The sequence below is a fragment of the Vanessa cardui genome, chromosome 17, assembly GCF_905220365.1.
Source record: "Vanessa cardui chromosome 17, ilVanCard2.1, whole genome shotgun sequence".
Lineage (NCBI taxonomy): Eukaryota > Metazoa > Arthropoda > Insecta > Lepidoptera > Nymphalidae > Vanessa > Vanessa cardui.
The window spans coordinates 2,628,921-2,650,266 of NC_061139.1; the positions used below are offsets into that span (position 1 = coordinate 2,628,921).

General features: G+C 38.4%; 1 protein-coding gene across 6 annotated transcripts in view; it reads right to left on the reverse strand.

Annotated features, from left to right (window-relative positions):
* Positions 1 to 21,346, reverse strand: part of LOC124536773 (NPC intracellular cholesterol transporter 1) — a 65,639-nt gene that overhangs the window by 7,921 nt on the left and 36,372 nt on the right. For 5 of the 6 annotated variants that reach the window (XM_047113363.1, XM_047113365.1, XM_047113367.1 and 2 more), the window contains exons 3-22: positions 18,539 to 18,755; positions 17,729 to 17,808; positions 17,148 to 17,360; positions 16,286 to 16,478; positions 14,931 to 14,993; positions 13,834 to 14,028; positions 12,979 to 13,260; positions 12,140 to 12,326; positions 11,238 to 11,403; positions 10,319 to 10,580; positions 9,458 to 9,659; positions 8,979 to 9,179; positions 7,391 to 7,559; positions 6,459 to 6,681; positions 5,834 to 5,971; positions 5,173 to 5,379; positions 4,339 to 4,613; positions 4,156 to 4,251; positions 2,999 to 3,193; positions 1,815 to 1,902 (exon numbers count right to left, since the gene is read on the reverse strand). In XM_047113363.1, the coding sequence (XP_046969319.1) occupies positions 1,815 to 1,902; positions 2,999 to 3,193; positions 4,156 to 4,251; positions 4,339 to 4,613; positions 5,173 to 5,379; positions 5,834 to 5,971; positions 6,459 to 6,681; positions 7,391 to 7,559; positions 8,979 to 9,179; positions 9,458 to 9,659; positions 10,319 to 10,580; positions 11,238 to 11,403; positions 12,140 to 12,326; positions 12,979 to 13,260; positions 13,834 to 14,028; positions 14,931 to 14,993; positions 16,286 to 16,478; positions 17,148 to 17,360; positions 17,729 to 17,808; positions 18,539 to 18,755 (3,652 nt within the window). The remainder of the gene's footprint in view (positions 1 to 1,814; positions 1,903 to 2,998; positions 3,194 to 4,155; positions 4,252 to 4,338; positions 4,614 to 5,172; positions 5,380 to 5,833; positions 5,972 to 6,458; positions 6,682 to 7,390; positions 7,560 to 8,978; positions 9,180 to 9,457; positions 9,660 to 10,318; positions 10,581 to 11,237; positions 11,404 to 12,139; positions 12,327 to 12,978; positions 13,261 to 13,833; positions 14,029 to 14,930; positions 14,994 to 16,285; positions 16,479 to 17,147; positions 17,361 to 17,728; positions 17,809 to 18,538; positions 18,756 to 21,346) is intronic. The other variant, XM_047113366.1, reaches the window with a different exon arrangement.

Genomic DNA, 21,346 nt, shown 5'->3' on the forward strand with positions numbered 1-21,346 from the left:
GTTATTCTAGAATATACACGTCAACTGAAATTTATACTTCTTTGTGGCGTTATATAGTTCTATTTTCAAATTTTCAACAGTTGTTTAAAAATTGTTAAAGAAACACAGTTTAGTAGTTTTAAATGAATTTATGTTAATGTTATTTACTATTGAAACTAGATCACGTAGTTTCAATAAGTGTGACGAAACTCTTTACTTTATGAAATTAAATATGCATATAATATAGTTATATATACCTCCTACCTCATTGGTTAGTTAAGCAAACTCTTTGGTTAGATTCTAGAGACATTTAAATCACAAAAAAGACTCGTTACAAGCCACATTATTTTTTTATATAAAAGCATATCTTTACAAATTGTACATACCCTAAGATATACACATATTATCCAATGAAATAAATTTTACATTCATATCAAAATACGTACAATTTATAATTATATGGAACATATATGTTAATTTTCAACTTAATTTAAAAAAGGTCCAATATACAAAGAAGCAAAAATAAAAATGTGCATAAAATCAACTTAAAACTTAAAAAGGTCATGCTTTAACTAGGAAATTACGCAAGTCGAAAGAATACAAAAAAACATAAACAGCAGATGAGCATAATTCTCACAATTTAAAAATATAATTTGTTCACGGTAACCATGACTTTACGGTTTAAACAAAATCCATTCTAGAATAAAATAGCAATTAAATTATAGAATTAGATGACTATTAATAAACATTCTATAAAACTGTATTAATTGAAGTGGAGATGGCCTAGTGGTTAAAATGGGCGCATCTTAATTAATGATTGACGGGTTCAATCCGAGGCAAGCACCTCTGAATTTTCATGTGCTTAATTTGTGTTTATAATTCATCTTGTACTAGGCAGTGAAGGAAAACATCGTGAGGAAACCCAACTAATTTGAACCAAATTCTGCCACATGTGTATCCACTAACACACGTTGGAGCAGCATGGTGGTACATGCTCCAAACCTACTCCTCAGAGCGAGAGGAGGCCTTAGACTAACAGTGAGAAATTAACCGTCTATTTGTTTGTTGTTAAGAATTCTGCTCGCCTGCCCTACAATATTGATGAACAACGTTGCATTTTACGAAGCAATATAAAAAGTATTTTAATCTGTACATAAAGTCAAATGTGTGTACAACTATATGAAACGATAATGTAGTCATTATTCGTATTCGAAAGAGCATATAGGAGTATTTTTCTTTGCATTAATGATAATGAATAAAATATTTCGTATTCAACAGGTCACATGATCATGAATGAACGCAATGTCATGGACAGTTTCAATGAGAACCATTTTCAATTATGTTAATTAAAATTTAACATTTTAATACATTCTATATCTGCTAAAATATCAATATTTTACCGCGTTAGAAATCTTGGCCTATTTTCGAATTAATTTTGTCTAGTTCCACTGTACATTACACAAGGTTCACACAGTTCGATTTTAGTTCACCAACATTGGTTGATAAATAAACTCTGACGGTTCAGTTCAACTATAAATGAGTATTATGAAGTGAGGAATTCGTTACCTTGACAGCAAACTTATGACATTTTGCGCTCACTCGAATTGAATCGATATATCACTATTTTCAAATCGATTTTTGTTCCTTCAAATCGATTAAAAGTTATTATTTGATTTTATTTCACAGACAGTTCATTATAATTATTAACTGACTCTCATCGATCTATATGAACTTGTTATAATCGAATCGAAATTTGGAACCTCTTCTTCCAATAGGTTTTTGTTGAAGCTGTCTACAAGTTGCTATGAAACGGATTTTACATAATATTTACTTACCGATATAACTGAGCATGACGGGCAGGAATATCAGACCGTGAGCCGCGCCGAACAGCACGATGCCCAAGTACATGCGGAAGTAGAACACCTATAAGAGTAACAGCGGTTACATTATATTTTATATGAGAATGGAACAAGTATCTTAATTTTACATTGGGGACTGTGTAGTTCATTCACATTAAACATAAATATTTCAATCCAAATATACGCAACAAATAGTTGCTATAGATAGTGAGTTTTTCTGCACTAAAAACTAGCGATGTGCCGAGTACGGTTTGACTCGAGTCAGACTCGATTCCTGCTTTGGACTCGCTTACTCGAATACCAATTTATTTTGATTCGAGTACACCGGACTCGATTCCGGTACTCGAGTCAGGAAGAATCGATTCGTACTTGCTAAATCGAGTCTAGTATACGAGTTTTGTTAACTCGCTTGTACTCACAAACTGTTTACTTAAGCAATGAAGTGGCGCTGTTCTAACAATACAAACAAGTTTGAACCTGCAACTTTTTGTTTTGATTTGTTTGTTTTCTGTCAGTTAGCAGTTATTTTGTGTCTAAGTACTGACTTACTAAGTGAATTCATTTAATTGTTTTTTAATAGTAGAAGTGAAGTGATTTCTATTAGTTTTTATATAATGGCGCCGAAAAAAACTCGGTAATGAGGGTTGATTCGAGTCCAGCCGGAATTGAAATACTGATTCGAGTCCAGCCGGACTCGAATCCGTATTCGAATACCAAACATAGAATTCGAGTCGAGGGAATCGAGTCATGATTCGAATACCGTATAAACTGACTCGAGTCAACTCGATCCACCAAAACGACGACTCGGCACATCACTACTAAAAACTATTTTGTAGTAGTGTAGCATCACTCGGCCGACAAAAGTCCCGGAACAAAAACTTTGCGTATGACAGCCACACACATGGCACAATACTTTTTCGCTGTTGTACTCAAGTGTACTACATCTATTTAAATTACGATGGATGAGGTAAGCGAATGAGAATCACCTTACAATATATGGTATGTGAATGAGAATCACCTTACAATTAATATCGTAAGGATATATTCTACAAGGTGTTAGTGAGTGGGGCGCACCTGGATATATGTATTCTACAAGGTGTTAGTGAGTGAGGCGTACCTGGATATATGTATTCTACAGGGTGTTAGAGAGTGGGGGTCACCTGGAAGATCTGGCTGTTGGCGGTGCCGAGAACGATGATACCGCCGAACTTGGTGAGCGTGATGCCGGAGAGCACGGACGAGCCCATTGTGGACAGAGCGTGAGACGCGCGCGCCACTCGCCCGCCGCCGCCCGACACGCTGAACGAGTGCACCAGGTGCGAGCAGAACTCTACCGCAATACCCACTGCCATCACCTGCGAGCGACAGGGGTTGTCCATTAATCACATACATATATACATAGCTATACATATAGACATAGCTATTTTATGAGGCTGATTTAAGTACAACATATGATTACTTAAATCATTAAGTATTTCCAATCATTAAACTTGCTTTACACTTCTTAATCCTTCATGAAACTAACAGTTTGTTAAGGGGTTGTCCATTAATCACGTGACGCTTGAAAGGGGGGGAGGGGTTTGATAGAAATCACGAAAATAACACAAAAAGGGGGGGGGGGTGTATAGTAAGATATCTCGTGTAATTATTTTTTCGTCTAATGCGCGATTTTTTAAACAAATAACAAGAATAAAATAAGATTATAGTTTATACCTGTATTTAAATTAAGATAATATTCAGAAAATTTTAAGATTCGTTGTAGGTACTAAAAATACACGTGATGTTGAGAAGGGTGAGGGGGCGGTGGTCTTAAACCTCACTACGTATCACCAATGGGGGAGGGGGGGTTAAAAAATGCTAAAAAAAGATCACGCGATTAATGGACAACCCCTTATGTGTTACTCACCCACTTCAACTTACTCGCCGCTTCTGTCCGGCAGGTTTGTCAACAACAACAACAACAACAGCCTGTAAATTCCCACTGCTGGGCTAAAGGCCTCCTCTCCCTTTGAGGAGAAGGTGTGGAACATATTCCACAACGCTGTTCCAATACGGGTTGGTGATATACACATGTGGCAGAATTTCTATGAAATTTGTCACATGCAAGTTTCATCACGATTTTTTCCTTCACCGCTGAGCACGATGAATTATAAAGACAATGGTTTGTCAATAATATACGTATTTTTGGATCAGTCACGTTTGGTAATATACCAATAAAACTCAATCATATCTAAATATTTATAACTCGTCAGCGCTGTTGTCCCGGTTTCCCTCCCCTGTATCTGTCACTGGGTCCCGAATCTACCGTTCCACTTACCAAATTAACCAGCGACACGGCGTTGAGACTGATACCCCACCAGTACATGAGACCGCCGAGGTTGACTACGATCATCGTGATTGTAATGACGACCACCTGGAAACGGGAAACAAACGATTTACAAACGTTCAAGACTCCTCAACTTTAACTGGCTTCTCGCCATGCGAAGCATTGAAAACTCACCAGAGCGGAGAAGAGGTCGAAGCCCATGAGAATGAAGGTGACGATGAAGATGGAGAGCACGGAGATGCCCATTGACTTGAGCGTGTCGGGCCACATGGTGAGGTACTGCTCGTAGAAGACGTAGAAGACTGAGTATGGGAAGACGTTGACGGTTGAGTTCTTGCCGGCGTCGCGCAGGTTGCGGTTCAGCGTCTCGCTGAGGTTGGCGGCCACCGAGCGCGCCGCGCGCAGCGCCGAGTAGTAGTCCGCGCTCGTCTTCAGCACCGTGTGGTAGCCTGCGCGCAACAACCAACCAATACACCAATCAATACACGAACCGCATGCATACAGATACCCACTAAGCCGCTCATTACACGAACCTCACGCACATGTATCCCTCTGAGCCCCTCCCGTTGATCTAGTGGCTTGATATGAGACCAAAGTTCAAAAGTTATTGAGCATTCTGTGTGTTTTTCAGTACTAAGGCACTACCACCACTACACTCTCGTACCTCGGAAAGCACGTAGAACCGTTGGTCCTGAGCTTGAACTCTTCGTCCTTCGTCCCATCGGATTATTAGAGTGACAGAGTAGAGAGTGCACCTGTATTCGCTCATCACACTAATTGGTCTGTTTCCTGTTAGATTGGACGTCGTAACCGAAATTGTTCGATTCAGTTACGGCGGATCGTCCGCCGTAACCGACCACATTATTCTACTTATATAGCCTTTTAAACTGACTATGAAATCCTATCTATCAAATTTACACTACAGATAGTTTTCTGAGGATATATCGGGGTCATTCTACCACAACCATTTTCATATTTATATGACACAAAATATAAAACATGACATACCCTGGTAGTATGTGGCGCCGATGCGGGTGTGTGTGCGGTTGTTCACATAGTTGACAGCGTGCGAGTATGCCGCGTGGCCGCCCTTAGCGCACGAGAACCCTGGGTTGTCCTGCAGGAAGAAGGGCACGTAGTGCTGGAAGTCGGTCGAGCTGGGCCGCTGTTCCGGGCCCTCCAGCGGGATAGCGCACTTGCGGCACGGCGGAGACGCTACGGGAACGAAACGAAAAAATTATTATCATTTCTTCTACATAGATCAGATCTTCTTGAGTCTTTATTATTATCCACAATATGTATTGAAATTGAATATATTAGTTTGTTATGAAATTATTGTTTTTTTATTAAGAGGAAAATCAAAAAGTATCTTGTATCTATTGTGATGTCAGTGATACTATCAGCGACCTTATACCCAATTATACCCGATTTAATTTAATTTAAATTATCTCTGAAGATTGTTAAATTTAAAATTTGAATTTAAATAAATTTAATAATAATTATTTGCATCTATACTCTAACTGTAAAAAATTGTATGAATTATTTAACATAGGAAATAATTTAGGTTAAAGTAATACAAAAAGTATTAAAATTTTTATGTATTCAATAATGTATGTTTCCAAAATGAATGAATGAATGAATGAATGAATGAATAATTTTGGAGACTTACTCGAGTAATCGTTAGGACAGAAGCTGCTGTTTGAGGGGAAGTACTTGCAGCAGGCTGACGATGCAGCCCAGTCGAAGAAATCGTCCAGCCAAGAGTTCGGCGGCTGAGCGATGTACGTTAAGTTCGGCGTACGGTACGCTGAAATTGAGAATAATTGACTTATTAAAATAACATTATAATAAAAAAATTATATTACGTAACTTCTTAATAGGCTATTTGAGAATGCGAAAAATAAATTGTGAATTATTGTAATCATTGCATATTATGAGTTTAAAAATGGTTATTTACTAACGAAAGTTGAAAATAATACTTAGTTTATTCAAAAATCAATAAATAAAAATGCATATTTTCAAACGTTTGTCACGTGACACAAAACGCTCCTGATTGGCCGGGCTTGTGATGAAGTCACTTTCTTGTAAACTGTGCTTTACTGGGTTCCTTAACTTCTACTAAATAATATAAAATGGATTTTAAAAACTAGTCAAATAGCCTATTTGAAATTGATAAAAAGGATCAACTGAAAATATACATTCACAACATTTTACAATCATGTTACTTAAAGAATGTTATGAGTATATGAGAAAAGTTTTTTATATGATCAATGAAATACACATAATACACTAACCAGAATACAGTTGCATTGCAATACTGTCAGTCCTACAATATCTGGTTCCGCAGACCATGTTCTGTACGTCTCGATCTGAATAATCCAATCCATCCATCACGACGAAGTATACCGGCGGGCCAATATTCAGATACTGGTTCAAATGTTTGAAGTACTTCAGCTGGAAGCTGTCGTGCGGCATGGAGAGTTCCTGGTCGAGGCCTATGTCTATGTGAGGAGCCACCTGAAATAATACAATTATTGTTTACAGCCACACACCTACAAGTGTAATATACTCTGTTTCAAAGACAGCACTGTCAGTTATATTGTTGAGGTAGATTCGAAACGAGATAATTCATGTTATGTTTAGAAAAAAGCTGTCGGAATGAAACCAAGTATGTCAGGTGAAATTCTGCAACGTGTTATTAACAAATCTCATTATATATAGAGTTACGAAGAGAAGAGATATATACAAATGTGTATATCTTAATAAAGGCTTTTTAAAATGAATATGTTTTGTAATCTATTCTAGAAATATATTGATTTCTTAATAATGATGACATACATCGCATTGAACTTTCAGTTACATGAAGTCAGAATGCCAGTCATGTTTTACTAACTACATATATATATACAAACTTCTCCCTAAAAGAGTGGAAAGTGTCAGTGTTAACGGCGCAGATAATACATCACCAGATTATTATATTGATGTCACAGTATTGATTACTGTGATAGATAGCTTAGGAGCAAAAAGCAAATAAATTCGGAAACAGTCAATTTGCTTACTTCGAATTATCTTCAGAAAGAAGGGGAAATTATGAAATGTTAGACTTACGGCCACAGTATTGAACACTGTGATAGATAGCTTAGGAGCAAAATGCAAATAAATTCGGACATAGTCAATTTAACTTCAAATTATCTTTAGAAAGAAGGGAATAAAATGTTAGACTCACCGCGACCGAGGAGCAAAGCCAGGCGAAGAATATGATCATGACGGAGGCGCGAACTTCGCGCTTCATGAGGAAAGGCACGTACACATAGCGAAACAAGTTGAACAGTGCGCCCTCGCCCGCCGCCGCGCCGTCCGCCTTCGTGCCCGTCGCGCAGCACAGCACGTCGAACCTGCGTCGCCCAGTGTTACTCGCACGTTTTTTTTTAATTTTTTACAGTATAGGTCGGATTATGGGTGAGTAAACGTTTTATTTATTTAAGATAAAGTGTTTTATGTTTAATATAAAGGTTATGTGTCGAGATGGCCCAGTGGTTAGAACGCGTGCATCTTAACTGATGATTGCGGGTTCAAACCCAGGCAAGCACCGCTGATTCATGTGCTTAATTTGTCTTTATAATTCATCTCGTTCTCAGCGGTGAAGGAAAACATCGTGAGGAAACCTGCATGTGACAAATTTCATAGAAATTGTGCCACATGTGTATTCCACCAATCCGCATTGGAACAGCGTGGTGGAATATGTTCCAAACCTTCTCATCAAAGGGAGAGGAGGCCTTTAGCCCAGCAGTGGGAATTTACAGGCTGTTACTTTACTTTTTTATAAAGGTTATGACGTAAAACGAAACGACGTAATTCGAGACATACTAGATTGTTTTATATATTTCGTCTTGCCTTGACCTTGAGTCAAGTGATTCTCTATCTTTCCTATGCTGGAAATCGAAACAACTGACTATATGCTTGAGGATTAGTGTTTTTTTTTATGTTATACGTTGGCGGACGAGCATATGAGCCAACTGATGGTAAGTGGTCACCATCACCATTTTCACAACACTTTTAAAAGCATTCCGTTTCTAAAAAATCTAGTGTGCAATTTATTCTTGAGGAATCGCTGACTCTAATATCACAATTTATATTAGTTTTCAGAGTCAGAGGTCAAATACAAAAGATGCAAATGTAATAACCTTAGATATAGATAATAAGCATTGTGTTTAGATAACAAAATTGTGTACATTTTTTTTTCTTGGGTGTTAATAAATTATTATTATTATTACCATCGCCCATAGACAATGACGCTGTAAGAAATATTAACTATCCCTTACATCGTCAATGTACCACCAACCTTGGGAACTAAGATGTTATGTCACTTGTGTCTGTAGTTACACTGGCTCACTCACCCTTCAAACCGGAACACAAAAATACTGAATACTGTTGTTTGGCGGTAGAATAACTGATGAGTGGGTTGTACCTACCCAAACGGGCTTGCACAAAGCCCTACTACCAAGAAACGTGCGAGCGTGTGTGCGAGCGTGTGTGCGAGCGTGTGTGCGAGCGTGTGTGTGTGTGTGTGTGCGTGCGTGTGTGTGCGTGCGTGCGTGTGTGTGCGTGCGTGTGTGTGTGTGCGTGTGTGCGTGTGCGTGTGCCTGTGTGTGTGTGCGTGCGTATGTGTGTGCGTGCGTGTGTGTGTGCGTGTGTGCGTGTGCGTGTGTGTGTGTGTGCGAGCGTGTGTGCGTGTGTGTGTGTGCGTGTGCGTGTGTGTGTGTGCGTGTGCGTGTGTGTGTGTGCGTGTGCGTGTGTGTGTGTGTGTGCGTTACCTGTTGTCGTTCTGTCGTCGCGTGTCGAGCGCCAGCAGCGCAACGAAGCACGTGACCTGCAGCAGGAAGTCGACGAGGAGCGCGGCGCCGGCGTACAGCGCGAACGCGCGCACGGCCGGCATGTCGCTCAGCGCGCCCAGGAAGAAGCACACCGACTCCGACACCGACGTCAGGAACATTGACGGGCCCACCTGACCCAGCCTGCGAAACGAGCGCGTTACACCAAACGATATCGGATAGTAGTTCCCCAGAATTTTCCGGGAAATATTAATTACGTTGTCTTAGATTTTCGCGATTATTACACATTGAAATAAAACTAGTTTTAACGGATTTAAGTCGCGTGTATTAATTATTTTTATCATCCCGACGTTTCGAGCACTTTACAGCTCAGTCAGTCCAAACGGTATCGGGTGATCACGGGAGAGGCCTCCTCTCGTGATCACACGGGAGAGGCTCGGGCCGGAGCTGCAGTCACTCACGTCCTGCCGATGTGCTGAGCCACGGTCTCGTCCGGCCGGCGCGGCTCCCGCTGGCTGGTCTGCACGAGGATGAAGATGTTGTCCACGCCCACGGCGAGAACCAGGAACGGGATCACCTCCACGATGATGAGCGTCGCAGCCACGCCGCAGAACCCGAAGATACCCATGGAGCAGACCACGGACGCCAGCACTATCAGCACACCTGTAACATGATGCGTCGTTGGTAATTTTGTAGACATTTAAAAAAAATATTCATTGTATAGATATTGCCAAAATAAATGGTACACGCCAAAATTAGACATTATGTCCATATGTGTCCATATGTATATAGTATTTTTTTTTTTCAGTGGTAACTATAATTTTCTCTCGTAACAATAACAATATGGGTCATATATGAGATGATAAATGACGAGTTGGCCCAGTGGTTAGAACGCGTGCATCTTAACCGATGATTGCGAATTCAAACCCAGGCAAGCACCGCTGATTCATGTGCTTAATTTGTCTTTATAATTCATCTCGTGCTCAGCGGTGAAGGAAAACATCGTGAGGAAACCTGCATGTGACAAATTTCATAGAAATTCTGCCACATGTGCATTCCACCAACCTGCATTGGAACAGTGTGGTGGAATATGTTCCAAACCTTCTCCTCTAAGGGAGAGGAGGCCTTTAACCCAGCAGTGGGAATTTACAGGCTGTTGTTGTTGTTGGTGTATAGATATATCGTCAAAATAAACAGTACACGCCAAAATTATACATTATTTTCATATGTGTCCATATGTATATACTTTTTTTTTTACTGGTAACTATAATTTTCACTCATAGGAATAAAAATATAGGTCATATATGAAATGAACATCTTACCTCCCAGACCAAGTGTAATCTTGCTGTCAATCAGTAACCTGGAGCATGTGGTAAATCTGCCCAGCGATATGGTGATGTAAGCGAACATGATGAAGTAGGACACGAGGATGGTGGATATGTCTGACTTGGACTCTCGGTCCAGCTCGTCCTCGATCGATCTCTCTGAACTGTAAGCGATGTCCATGTACGAGGGCATTTCGTTTTCAGTGTAGTTTTTCATGAACTTGATATACTCTTCCTCCCATTCGAGAGCTGGCTTCAGCTGTAAATATGGAATATTAGTTTTAAAATTTGAACAAAATGAATAAGATACATTGTTGTTATACTGTATGTAATACTAAATGATGATTATATTATAATAATTGCATAAAGTGTAAAGTTATTTCACCTCATTCGTCTCATCTTTGATTTTAATGTAAAATTTTTATACAGTCAGTCAATCAAAAAAAATCGATAGGTTTTCGAATATAGTACGACAAAAATTAGATGTAGCATCGGAAAATGCAATGGGATGGAAATAAAACCTAAAAAATAGAAATAGCTCCATATCGCGCCATTCGACGCTATTCGTCGCTATAGATTCTCGCGTCAGAGAAAGCAAGTGCATGTAAATCGGACGCGTTAAATTGACGAATATATTAGGTCATATGATATTACAAGTTATTACGTTTGTACAAAGATCATATTCACATGAGAAATAAATATTGATAATTGGGGATAGCGCATATACTCTATTCGGATGCGATCGGTTTTAAGAATTTTGCAGATGCGACAGCTAAGTTGTGTCGTACTATAATAATCTAATTAATTTATTATATAGGTAAATTGCCAAAGGAAAATATAATTGATCTAGAAAGCTCGTTAAACAATATTTTTAGCATCCCCTCTCAATTATTTTCAAATAATAACACGTGTGTACCTTCTCCTTGTCGTGGTGGTTGTTTACGAGGAAGGTGAGGATGAGCGCGGTGGCGCGGTGGAAGCGCGAGGTCTTGGAGAGCGGCTCGGCCGGCGACAGGAAGCCGCCCAGCGCCACGCCCGGCAGCACGGGCCCGCCCCACACCGACAGGCAGCTGTACGGGTTCCTGACATACGACACGGGTCAGTTCTACTGTGTCACGCCGACGAAGCCTTACACGTGACACGCTCTACTTCATCATGGTTACTAAATTTAACATATGATCAGACAGAAGCTCTTTTGATGCTAGAACGACGCACACTCACACTCACACTCACACTCACAGACGCACGCACGCACGCACGCACGCACGCACGCACACACGCACACCGCATTTTTTGCATGTTCTTTTTTCTATTTTATTTAATTGTTATCTTATTAATTTGAATTTTTATAATTAATATTGTATGTTTATGGGAAGAGCGAGTCCTTCTGACACAGGTTTTAAACTTAAAAGAAGGTCTCTGCCTTATGATTGTAACAGAAATTTGAGAACCAATAAACAATTTATTTAAAAAAAAGTAAAGTAAAGTAACAGCCTGTAAATTCCCACTGCTGGGCTAAAGGCCTCCTCTCCCTTTAAGGAGAAGGTTTGGAACATATTCCACCACGCTGTTCCAATGCGGATTGGTGGAATACACATGTGGCAGAATTTGTATGAAATTTGTCACATGCAGGTTTCCTCACGATGTTTTCCTTCACCGCTGAGCACGAGATGAATTATAAAGACAAATTAAGCACATGAATCAGCGATGCTTGCCTGGGTTTGAACCCGAAATCATCGGTTAAGATGCACGCGTTCTAACCACTGGGCCATCTCTGCTCTTAACAATTTATTTATTATTTTATTTATTTCTACTTACTTGGAGCAAGAGAGAACCTTCTCGAGGTATTGGTTGTCCTCCAGGTAGTCGGTGACCTGGTCCGGGTCGTTCTCCCACCAACCCCATATGGATTGCACGGCGCAGTTGTCGGCCGTCACGGGCCCGCTGAAGGGTGACGACATCGGCGCGAAGCAAATGTCCTCGATGCGGCTTGTGTTGCCCAGTGCTGGAAAAATTGGAAAAGGACATTAAAGTCAGGGCTTGGGAATGAGAAGATAGGAATGGACCACTGCTACATTATACTGATGATAATGAGACAGTTTGGTCATAGATAATATAGTGAACAGGCAGTCTTCGACTTAGTAGTTTCGATTTACGTCGCACAATGTTTTTACATTGTGGTAGGGCTTTGTGCAAGCCCGTCTGGGTAGGTACCACCCACTCATCAGTTATTCTACCGCAAAATAACAGTACTCAGTATTGTTGTGTTCCGGTTTGAAGGGTGAGTGAGCCAGTGTAACTACAGGCACAAGGGACATAACATCTTAGTTCCCAAGGTTGGTGGCACATTGACGATGTAAGGTAATATATCTTACAGTGTCATTGTCTATGGGTGATGGTGACCACTTTCCATCAGATGGCCCATATGCTCGTCCGCCAACGTATAACATAAAAAAAAAACACTAATCCTCAAGCATACGTCAGTTGTTTCGATTTCCAGCATAGGAAAGATAGAGAATCACTTGACTCAAGGTCAAGGCAAAAAGAAATATATAAAGCAATCTAGTATGTCTCGAATTACGTCGTTTCGTTTTACGTCATAACCTTTATATTAAACATGAATCACTTTTTCTTAAATACATAAAACGTTTACTCACCCATAATCCTATTTTGTAAATCGAGGACCTTCAAGAGGAAAGTGGAGTTAAACACCGGACCGAACGACATGACGTTACCGTTCGGCGAGTTGTACTCTATGTCGGGCAGGCCCTTCGAGCTGATGATCAACATCTCAGTCCTATAGAAGGGCTCGAAGTGCGAGTCGAAGTACTTCTTCTCGAGACGGGAGCGAGAGTTCGGAGCGGCCCACAGTTCCACCGGATTTGTAGTCACTTGCATGTACCTTATGCCGTGCCCGAGGGCGACGATTACACATAGACCTGAAATAACAAAAAATTTAATGTTGTCTTAAATTTGCGCGATTACACATTGAAATAAAACTAGCTATAACGGATTACAGCATTCGTGGTCACGGGTTTACCCGTAAAGTGCTCGACACGTCGGGATGTTAAAAATAATATACGCGATTCAAATCCATTATAGCTAGTTTTATTTCAACAAAAAAAATAATTAATGAGCTCGTAAAGTATCGTAAATTTTAAAGTATTATTGCATAAGCATTGACTCAACTATTCTTAGTTAATTCGCAATGACAAGTTATTCCAACTAATATTGCCCTAAATTTTAAATTTCATCACTGAAATAATTTCATTTACGTTTATAAGTTAATATCATAATAATATTTAAGGTTGAAAAAAAACAGTAAAAGTATAAACTAATAACTTACATAACCATATGACACAGAGATATAGAGAATCTTCCATAGATAGGATTTACAAGAAAAATATGAAAAGAATGTTCTTATATCATAAAAACCAATAACAATTTAGGTTATGGCACTTCTATTAAAGTGACATTTTGTTGTCAAATAATATTCGTCTTTTAAAACTTACCCAGGAATAGGACAATCCAAGGTTTCGACGCCATTAAACAACCCCACCACTGGAAGAAATCCTCCAATTTTGTCTCAGTCTCCGCGCCGAGTTTCTCAAAGAATGTCGCGTCCTCAGCACCGTCCGGCTGATCTGCTGACCAACCAACTGATGTGGGATTGGTAGCCATTTCCTGGTTGTTCTCTGAAGCAACGCCTGTTTGCAAATATGATAACTTAATATACGATATATATGATTCGTTGAAAAAAACGACAAAAACTCAAAACTCATCCTAGCACGTTATATTCAAACTTACACTGATACATCAAATAATATATCTATGTACATATATTCTATATGAAAAGAAATACTTGAATATTACATATACACTAAAATTTATATCATAATATATCACCATGCAGTTAATATATGCCATAAGGATTTAAGTAAAGGAAATAATAATTACATGCAATTTCAAAATACCATTTGTGTAAAAATTATAATAAGTGCACCACAACACCAAAACCCATTACTTTTTGTCTTTGTATTTAACACTACAAATTAAATGATACCATTTTATGTAAAAATGGTGGTAAAGCATACACAATTAACCAGATAACCAGTAACGATTACGGACATCACCTGCTTGTATGTCTCCTTGTTACAAATAAAATAGCAACCAATGCCCGGGGAAATTTGATATTTCAGAAATATATGTATTGATAAGATACAAGGACCAAGTTGTAATGTCAGCTGTGCTTGTATTGTGGACTCACAGATCCTTCTGCCTGGATCGCAACCCTGGGTTGGTTCACATCTTCTACATCCTCAATGTGCCACCAACCTTAGAAACTAAGATGTCATATCCCATATGCCTGTCGCTATACTAGCTCACTCACCTCACAAACAGGAACACAACAGCATTGCTATTTGGGTGTAGAATATCTGATGAGGGAGTGGCTACCCAGTCGGGTTTGCATAAAGCTCTTCTACCAATAACTGGTTTGAAATACGAATTTAAATACGGATGAGATGTCAAAGTACGGCACAAGTACGGTAGGGATTGCTACTAAGACTTTCTGTTACCGTTATCGTACAGTATGGAGGTATGTACGTACTGGAGCGATGACTGTGCAGCGGACTGGTCTCGGGCCCGCCACGCCGCGCGCCGCCCGCCCAGTCTGCCACCCACACCGCGTTAGAGACCCACCCACACACCCGACACGCAGCACTGGATTGCTTTGCATTCTTTACTGATTAATATACTTTTTGACAGCAATCAAGTACCTTTGCCCATCGAGTCTGTGTCGTTATTATATAATATATAATTAATTCATACTGAACACTAATTGAGGTAATTTAAATTACCTAATAACTATCACCAATACCAAGAAGCTCTGCTCTCTCTGTTTTTTTTATTTAAATACATATGCATTAAATTTTGTAACATGTATTGTAAGAAAATATATATGTAGTTTTCATTCAAGAATTTTTTAGTATTTTTCCAATTAAACCAATTACGGAACTATTGTTCTTAATATAATATCTGTCCTGTCGCACAATTATCCCATTAGTATATTATATATAAAGCAAATAATCTATAATCCATCCATCCATCTATAACCTATTCCAATCAATTGAATAGAAATGAAAAAATTGAATTTATATACATCACCTATGAATTACTAATAGCTCTGCTGTATTATATAAATAGTTCTTGTTTCATATACTTTTATTAATAGTACAAATACTATTTAACACAACAACTTATATCCACTTAAATTTTACTTTCAAAGATAACTGTATCAGCATTCAAAATGGTGTTTTCAATATTATGATTATTAAATATACCGACCAATGAAATCACTTAAATTCAAGGTCAAATTTGTTTATTATTCTTTCCCCTCATTTGATTGGAGCAGGCTATACGGACAAATGGCATGAACGTAGTCGATACTTCTGCGTACATATTACGTAATACGGTACTGATGTATAACAGTGAGTATATTGTAGTACTTCCCTTGTAAGTGCTACCCAAGTTGAAATTACAATAAGAGCGTGATTAGTGTTTTGTTTCAATGTCTACTACAGCATAATAACCATCACCATATAAATTGTACTAATTAATACTGTGTTACGGATTAAAATAACTTTTATGTGTATAACATAAATAAAAGTTATCGGTGTTAATGAACAATAAATAATCTATATATATATATAGATAATACATAAACATTATATGTATGTATTATAACAACATTAAATAAAAAGTCATTTTAGATACATAGATAGGTTTAGAACTTCCAAAGTGTGACTTAAATGTCTATGTCTGTATTGCATATTATCATATGCAGTCATATAAAATTTACAAAGTAAATTATATTATATTTTAATTTCTGGCAGCATTTAATTATTATTTAGTAATTTCTAGTCAATCGTAGTCGTAGTCGTATTCAATGCAGGCGTGACTAACCCACAACGTTCTCTTGCTGGTTGCAGCAGTAGACGCCGCTGAGGAACAGAGTGGTGAAGATGAGGAAGACGATGGCCATGATGACGGCGTACCCGTCGGCGCCGTGGATGCTGAAGGGGCGCGGCGCGGGGGGCGCGGGCGGGGGCGCGGGGCACGACTCCATGCAGTCCAGGCACGAGCAGCCCGGCTGGCCCTGAGGAGTAAGGGTACTGATGGGACAATTGAGGGAAAACGAGCCCTAAGGCAGTCGCATAGATATGCGGAACCTCTAACGTGACAACTTGATAAGCAACATTAACGTATCCTCTCGGAAAATGACTTGGTACCATTTGATGGTTGCATAGATATGCGAAACCTCTGACGTGTCACCTTGATAAGCAACATTATATCCTCTCGGAAAATGACTTGGTACCATCTGATGATCATCACTAGAAAAGCAATCACTCAATGGTCATCTCAAATTACGCGCTTCTTCAGCTACCTGTTACTGACTATCGTCGATTCACGAAATTGCTGAGAGATTGCAGACGAGAAGGAAACATGTACATCAAACACATAAAGCCTATTCTTCGAAGTACCTGACGTAACAATTAAATGACTGATGTGGAACAGTAAAATATTAATTATGTACATTTTTGCAATTCAAATAATCTATAAATAAATAGGGCATAGACAAAACATTTAAGAATCTTTTTCGCCTATTTATGTACAATAATTTTATTTTTTAGTCGGTAGCTATAAACTCCTCCAAATAAAATTTATAAAATTCAATAAAAGTTGAAAAAGGAATGTTCGGATATTTTTGAAGATGGTCTTTTTTCGACAATTGGACATTTGTAAAATAAAACTTTGGAAGACTAACAGGCAAGCCGACGTTACAGGGCATGGTGGATGGGTTGAAAGGCGTGAACCCATCAACTGGTTCATCTCCGCTGATGTAATTAATCTGGAACGGCACAGCCGGCGTGTCCTTGTCGCCCATGTAATCGAACCAGTGCTGTGGAGTACAGAAACTGGAACCGTAGTCGCCGCACATGAGGTCCATGGCGAGCTGGTTTGTAGATGGCATTTGGACCTGGAAATAACAATTAAATTCGTTAAATTAAATATACAGTCAATTCCATTGGCAGGAGGGGTAAAGGGAAATTATCAATTCAATCAATTTGACATTAAATTGATATGTTAGGTAAATCTAGAATATAAATAATAATAATTTGTGGTAATAGGTATTGATTCGCGAAAAAAAAGTTTGAAGAACGTGTGTGTATGCTCCCAAGGTTGGAGTCGCAAGTGTTTAGTTTGTTGTAAGAAATGGTTAATTTGTCTTATAGCGCTTGATGGTCATTGATAACTTATACTGTTAAGGGGTCTATTTGCAGACATTTTGTTTTTGCTGGAAGGCAAATACCACTGAGTATATTTATTTAAAAAATATTTACTTACATTCGCGCATGAACTGTACGTGTTGTTCATGTACGTCGCGCTGAGATGATAACTGATTTCCACTACCCTTTTGTGTGTAGCTGGAATAAAAAACAGACAAGTTAATTGACAATAACAAAAAAGGATGATTTAAAACTCTCATGATCGATGACAAGCCTCGTGGTTTAAACAACAGTATATTAACACTTTCAAGGAAAGAGTCGAGATGGCCCAGTGGTTAGAACGCGTGCATCTTAACCGATGATTGCAGGTTCAAACCCAGGCAAGCACCGCTGATTCATGTGCTTAATTTGCCTTTATAATTCATCTCGTGCTCAGCGGTGAAGGAAAACATCGTGAGGAAACCTGCATGTGACAAATTTCATAGAAATTCTGCCACATGTGTATTCCACCAACCCGAATTGGAACAGCGTGGTGGAATATGTTCCAAAACCTTCTCCTCAAAGGGAGAGGCCTTTAGCCCAGCAGTGGGAATTTACAGGCTGTTGTTGTTGTTGTTGTTGTTGTTGAAGGACATTTATCGTCCACGATACTTCAGACATTTGTGTACTTCACCTGAAAATGTTTATAGGATGGATTTCTTGCAAGAAGTGCTCAAATTGGATGAATTTCTGCTGTATATGTTTGTTAAATATGTGATCATTAGCAAAGTAATAAAAAATCACACATAGAGATCGGACAAACACTATTATATCACAACATTTTCTTTATTAATAAATTACACACACGGCTCGCAAGACTTTAATAGCTATAGACGCAGACAACAGAGCAGAAAAATCTAAAGAATCGAAGGGGATGATGGATACTTACAATTGAATTGTTCTAGTTTGGGCATCAGAAACTCGCTCTGTCTCGGCGAGCAGGTCATCCCGCAAATGTGCTTGTAGAAGTTGTCCAGGCAAGACGGACATCTTGAGAGAATATTCTCTGCTTTTATTATATTGTCGTTTAAGTTCTGCAATTGCTCTCTGTCGCAGCAAGTAAGGCCCTCGGCTGCGAGATCTGGGCAATACTTGTCGATGATCGGCTGTGAAATAGAAAAAAAATCTTATAAATACACATTTGTTGCATGACTAGGTAAGTGTGAATTTCGTTATTAAAATCATTGAACTTTAAGGGCTATCAATATATGGATATGTTCATCAATTCAATCACAAACGTTTAACAGTAATTTGGCACTAAGTAATAATTATATTATTTTCCTTCTATAAGTTATAAGAATAAATAATTTCGTTCCGTTATATTGGTAATCAGGGTGAGGGTGAGGGTAATCTCTGGATGATTTTGAGATAAGCCCCAGGACAAACACTTAAATTCGTGCTCAGCAGAAAATAGAAGGAAATTATCAAGAACCATCTCCAACCTGCTTAGCAGCGTTGTAGGGTAAGCATGAAAATCTTCAAAATTTGGGAGGCCATTGTCCAGTAATAAAAAATTAAAAGACTATTTATTACTTTACGTCGTATATATACATACAATAAAATTCTTAAATACCAGTCTTCAAACAAGCAATATTAAAAGAACAATGTACATAAATAAAAACGAAAAAATATTGGACTTTGTAACTGTTTCAATGTTTTGAAAATAATTATTCACTATCTAATTAAGATTGAATGATTAAAATGAATCATAATAAAAATAAAAAGTGATTCATCAGGCCTAAGACCCTATCACCGATAAAACAGTGGGCTATAAAGGCGAGTCTTGTTTGGGTCTGGGGCGGCTTAATCGTAATGTACATTAATTGACCTGAAGGCTATCAAACAATTTAACACAGATGCCGCTTGTCTTCACTAACAGTGATTATGTTCACGTGACCTCATATTATTCAGTATTCCTTGAACATCAGAATTATCAAATTATGTGACGAAAATTTATCAATATGACCCTTTTTTGTTATTTCGTAATATTTATAAAAAAATTCTGTACTTGTATTTGTACTGATTAATATTAGGGAACAATTTTAATGAAATAATTTGATTTATGTAGCAATGCCACCGCAGCAAAAAAAATGTACGTATATTGTTTGCTTTCCTTATACTACAGACCTTTAACTCCTTTAAAATTTAATAAAAAACAGCTTCGTATACTTTTATATGACTTTTTAAAAGTACTAATATAATTCTGAATTCCAAAGCAATCTGGAACGGAGAATTATGCAAACGGTTAGTGTTATCGATCACAAAGCCAAGGTTATGGCCACGAACCAGACGAGTCGAATATCAGACGTCCTTTTTAGTATTTTTCGGGTTAATTATTATCTACTACTGCTGGTCGCTTGCATTTTAGGGTCTAGTCGTGAGGTGCTTGGGCATAATAAGTAGCGTATGTTTCTTTCGTGGAATTCAAGCTGGCTATAAAACCGGCAAATTCGGTTATTTAACCAGTGGCTTAGGACTCTTGACTTGCCTGCCCACCTCATATTAAGAAGTGATAGCCTTCGATAATGATGCTGTATTAACCTCTACATAATCAAAGCGCCAATAATTTAAGGAACTAAGATGTAACTTCCCTTACACTCTACATCCAATGGCTTACTAACCCTTCCAACCGAAACTCAATAACACAATATTGCTGTTTGAAGATATAGTACCTTAAGAGTGGTACCTACCAGGGCCTAAAGCCAAATAGATTAGGCAAATATTTTGGTCCAATTAGTCAGCTATCAGCTGATAACAATTAAGAATTCGGCACTCGGTCACCATGTTGAACGTCCAGCCACTTATCTAATTATATATTCCTTCTACACATCTGTCAAAATGATAACGAACACCTGTGCTATATCTATATGGCATAATTTCTTCGTAATTATTTTTATCGCTGATAACATTCGTATCTATTTTGAAATATTTCATAATAAAAAAAGTAAACTAAAAAAGAACCGAAGCCATTTATTTAATTACTAAAATATCTGTATTAGTCAGCGGCCTTCACGTTTAACAAGATCATATCAACGTTTTTACGATTCACTTGCTGATATGATAAATATATACTAATATTAAAAATTCGAATGCATCTGTCTGTGTCTCCGCTGTTATGCTTTCGAGACAAAACCATGATAATTTATAGACCTGAACACCAAGGGCAAAGCGTACATTCTCTCAGGCTAGTACATTTCAAATAAAAGTCATAACATACTGGCCTAACACATACGTGCATTATGTAACGATTTGACAGATTAATTGTGATACAGATTATATTATAAGGAGTATATAAAAATTTAAATATAGAAACATATATTGATACGATGTTGAGAGCAGTCAAAGCGCTGACAACTTACGAATGACCACCAAACAGTAATACCTTGTATTGAGATGTTCCGGATAAAGGGTGAGGGAGCTAGATTGACTACAGGCACAGAGAACATGACATCTTACAACTCGAAACGACGATATAGGAAGTAATTTATGCTTCATAAATTGACAGTGCCCATTGGTTAACCTGCCATCTGGCGACCAGAATATTTGTACATGTATCTATATCGCAGAGTCCGATTAAATACTTTGATTGTAATCACTTAGTTTTGAGATTTGATCCTGGATGGCTAGTGAGGTCAATCGCTCTTTTTTCATGTCAGAAAAACAAGGCATGTTAGCTGACAAGACAGATATGAAAGTT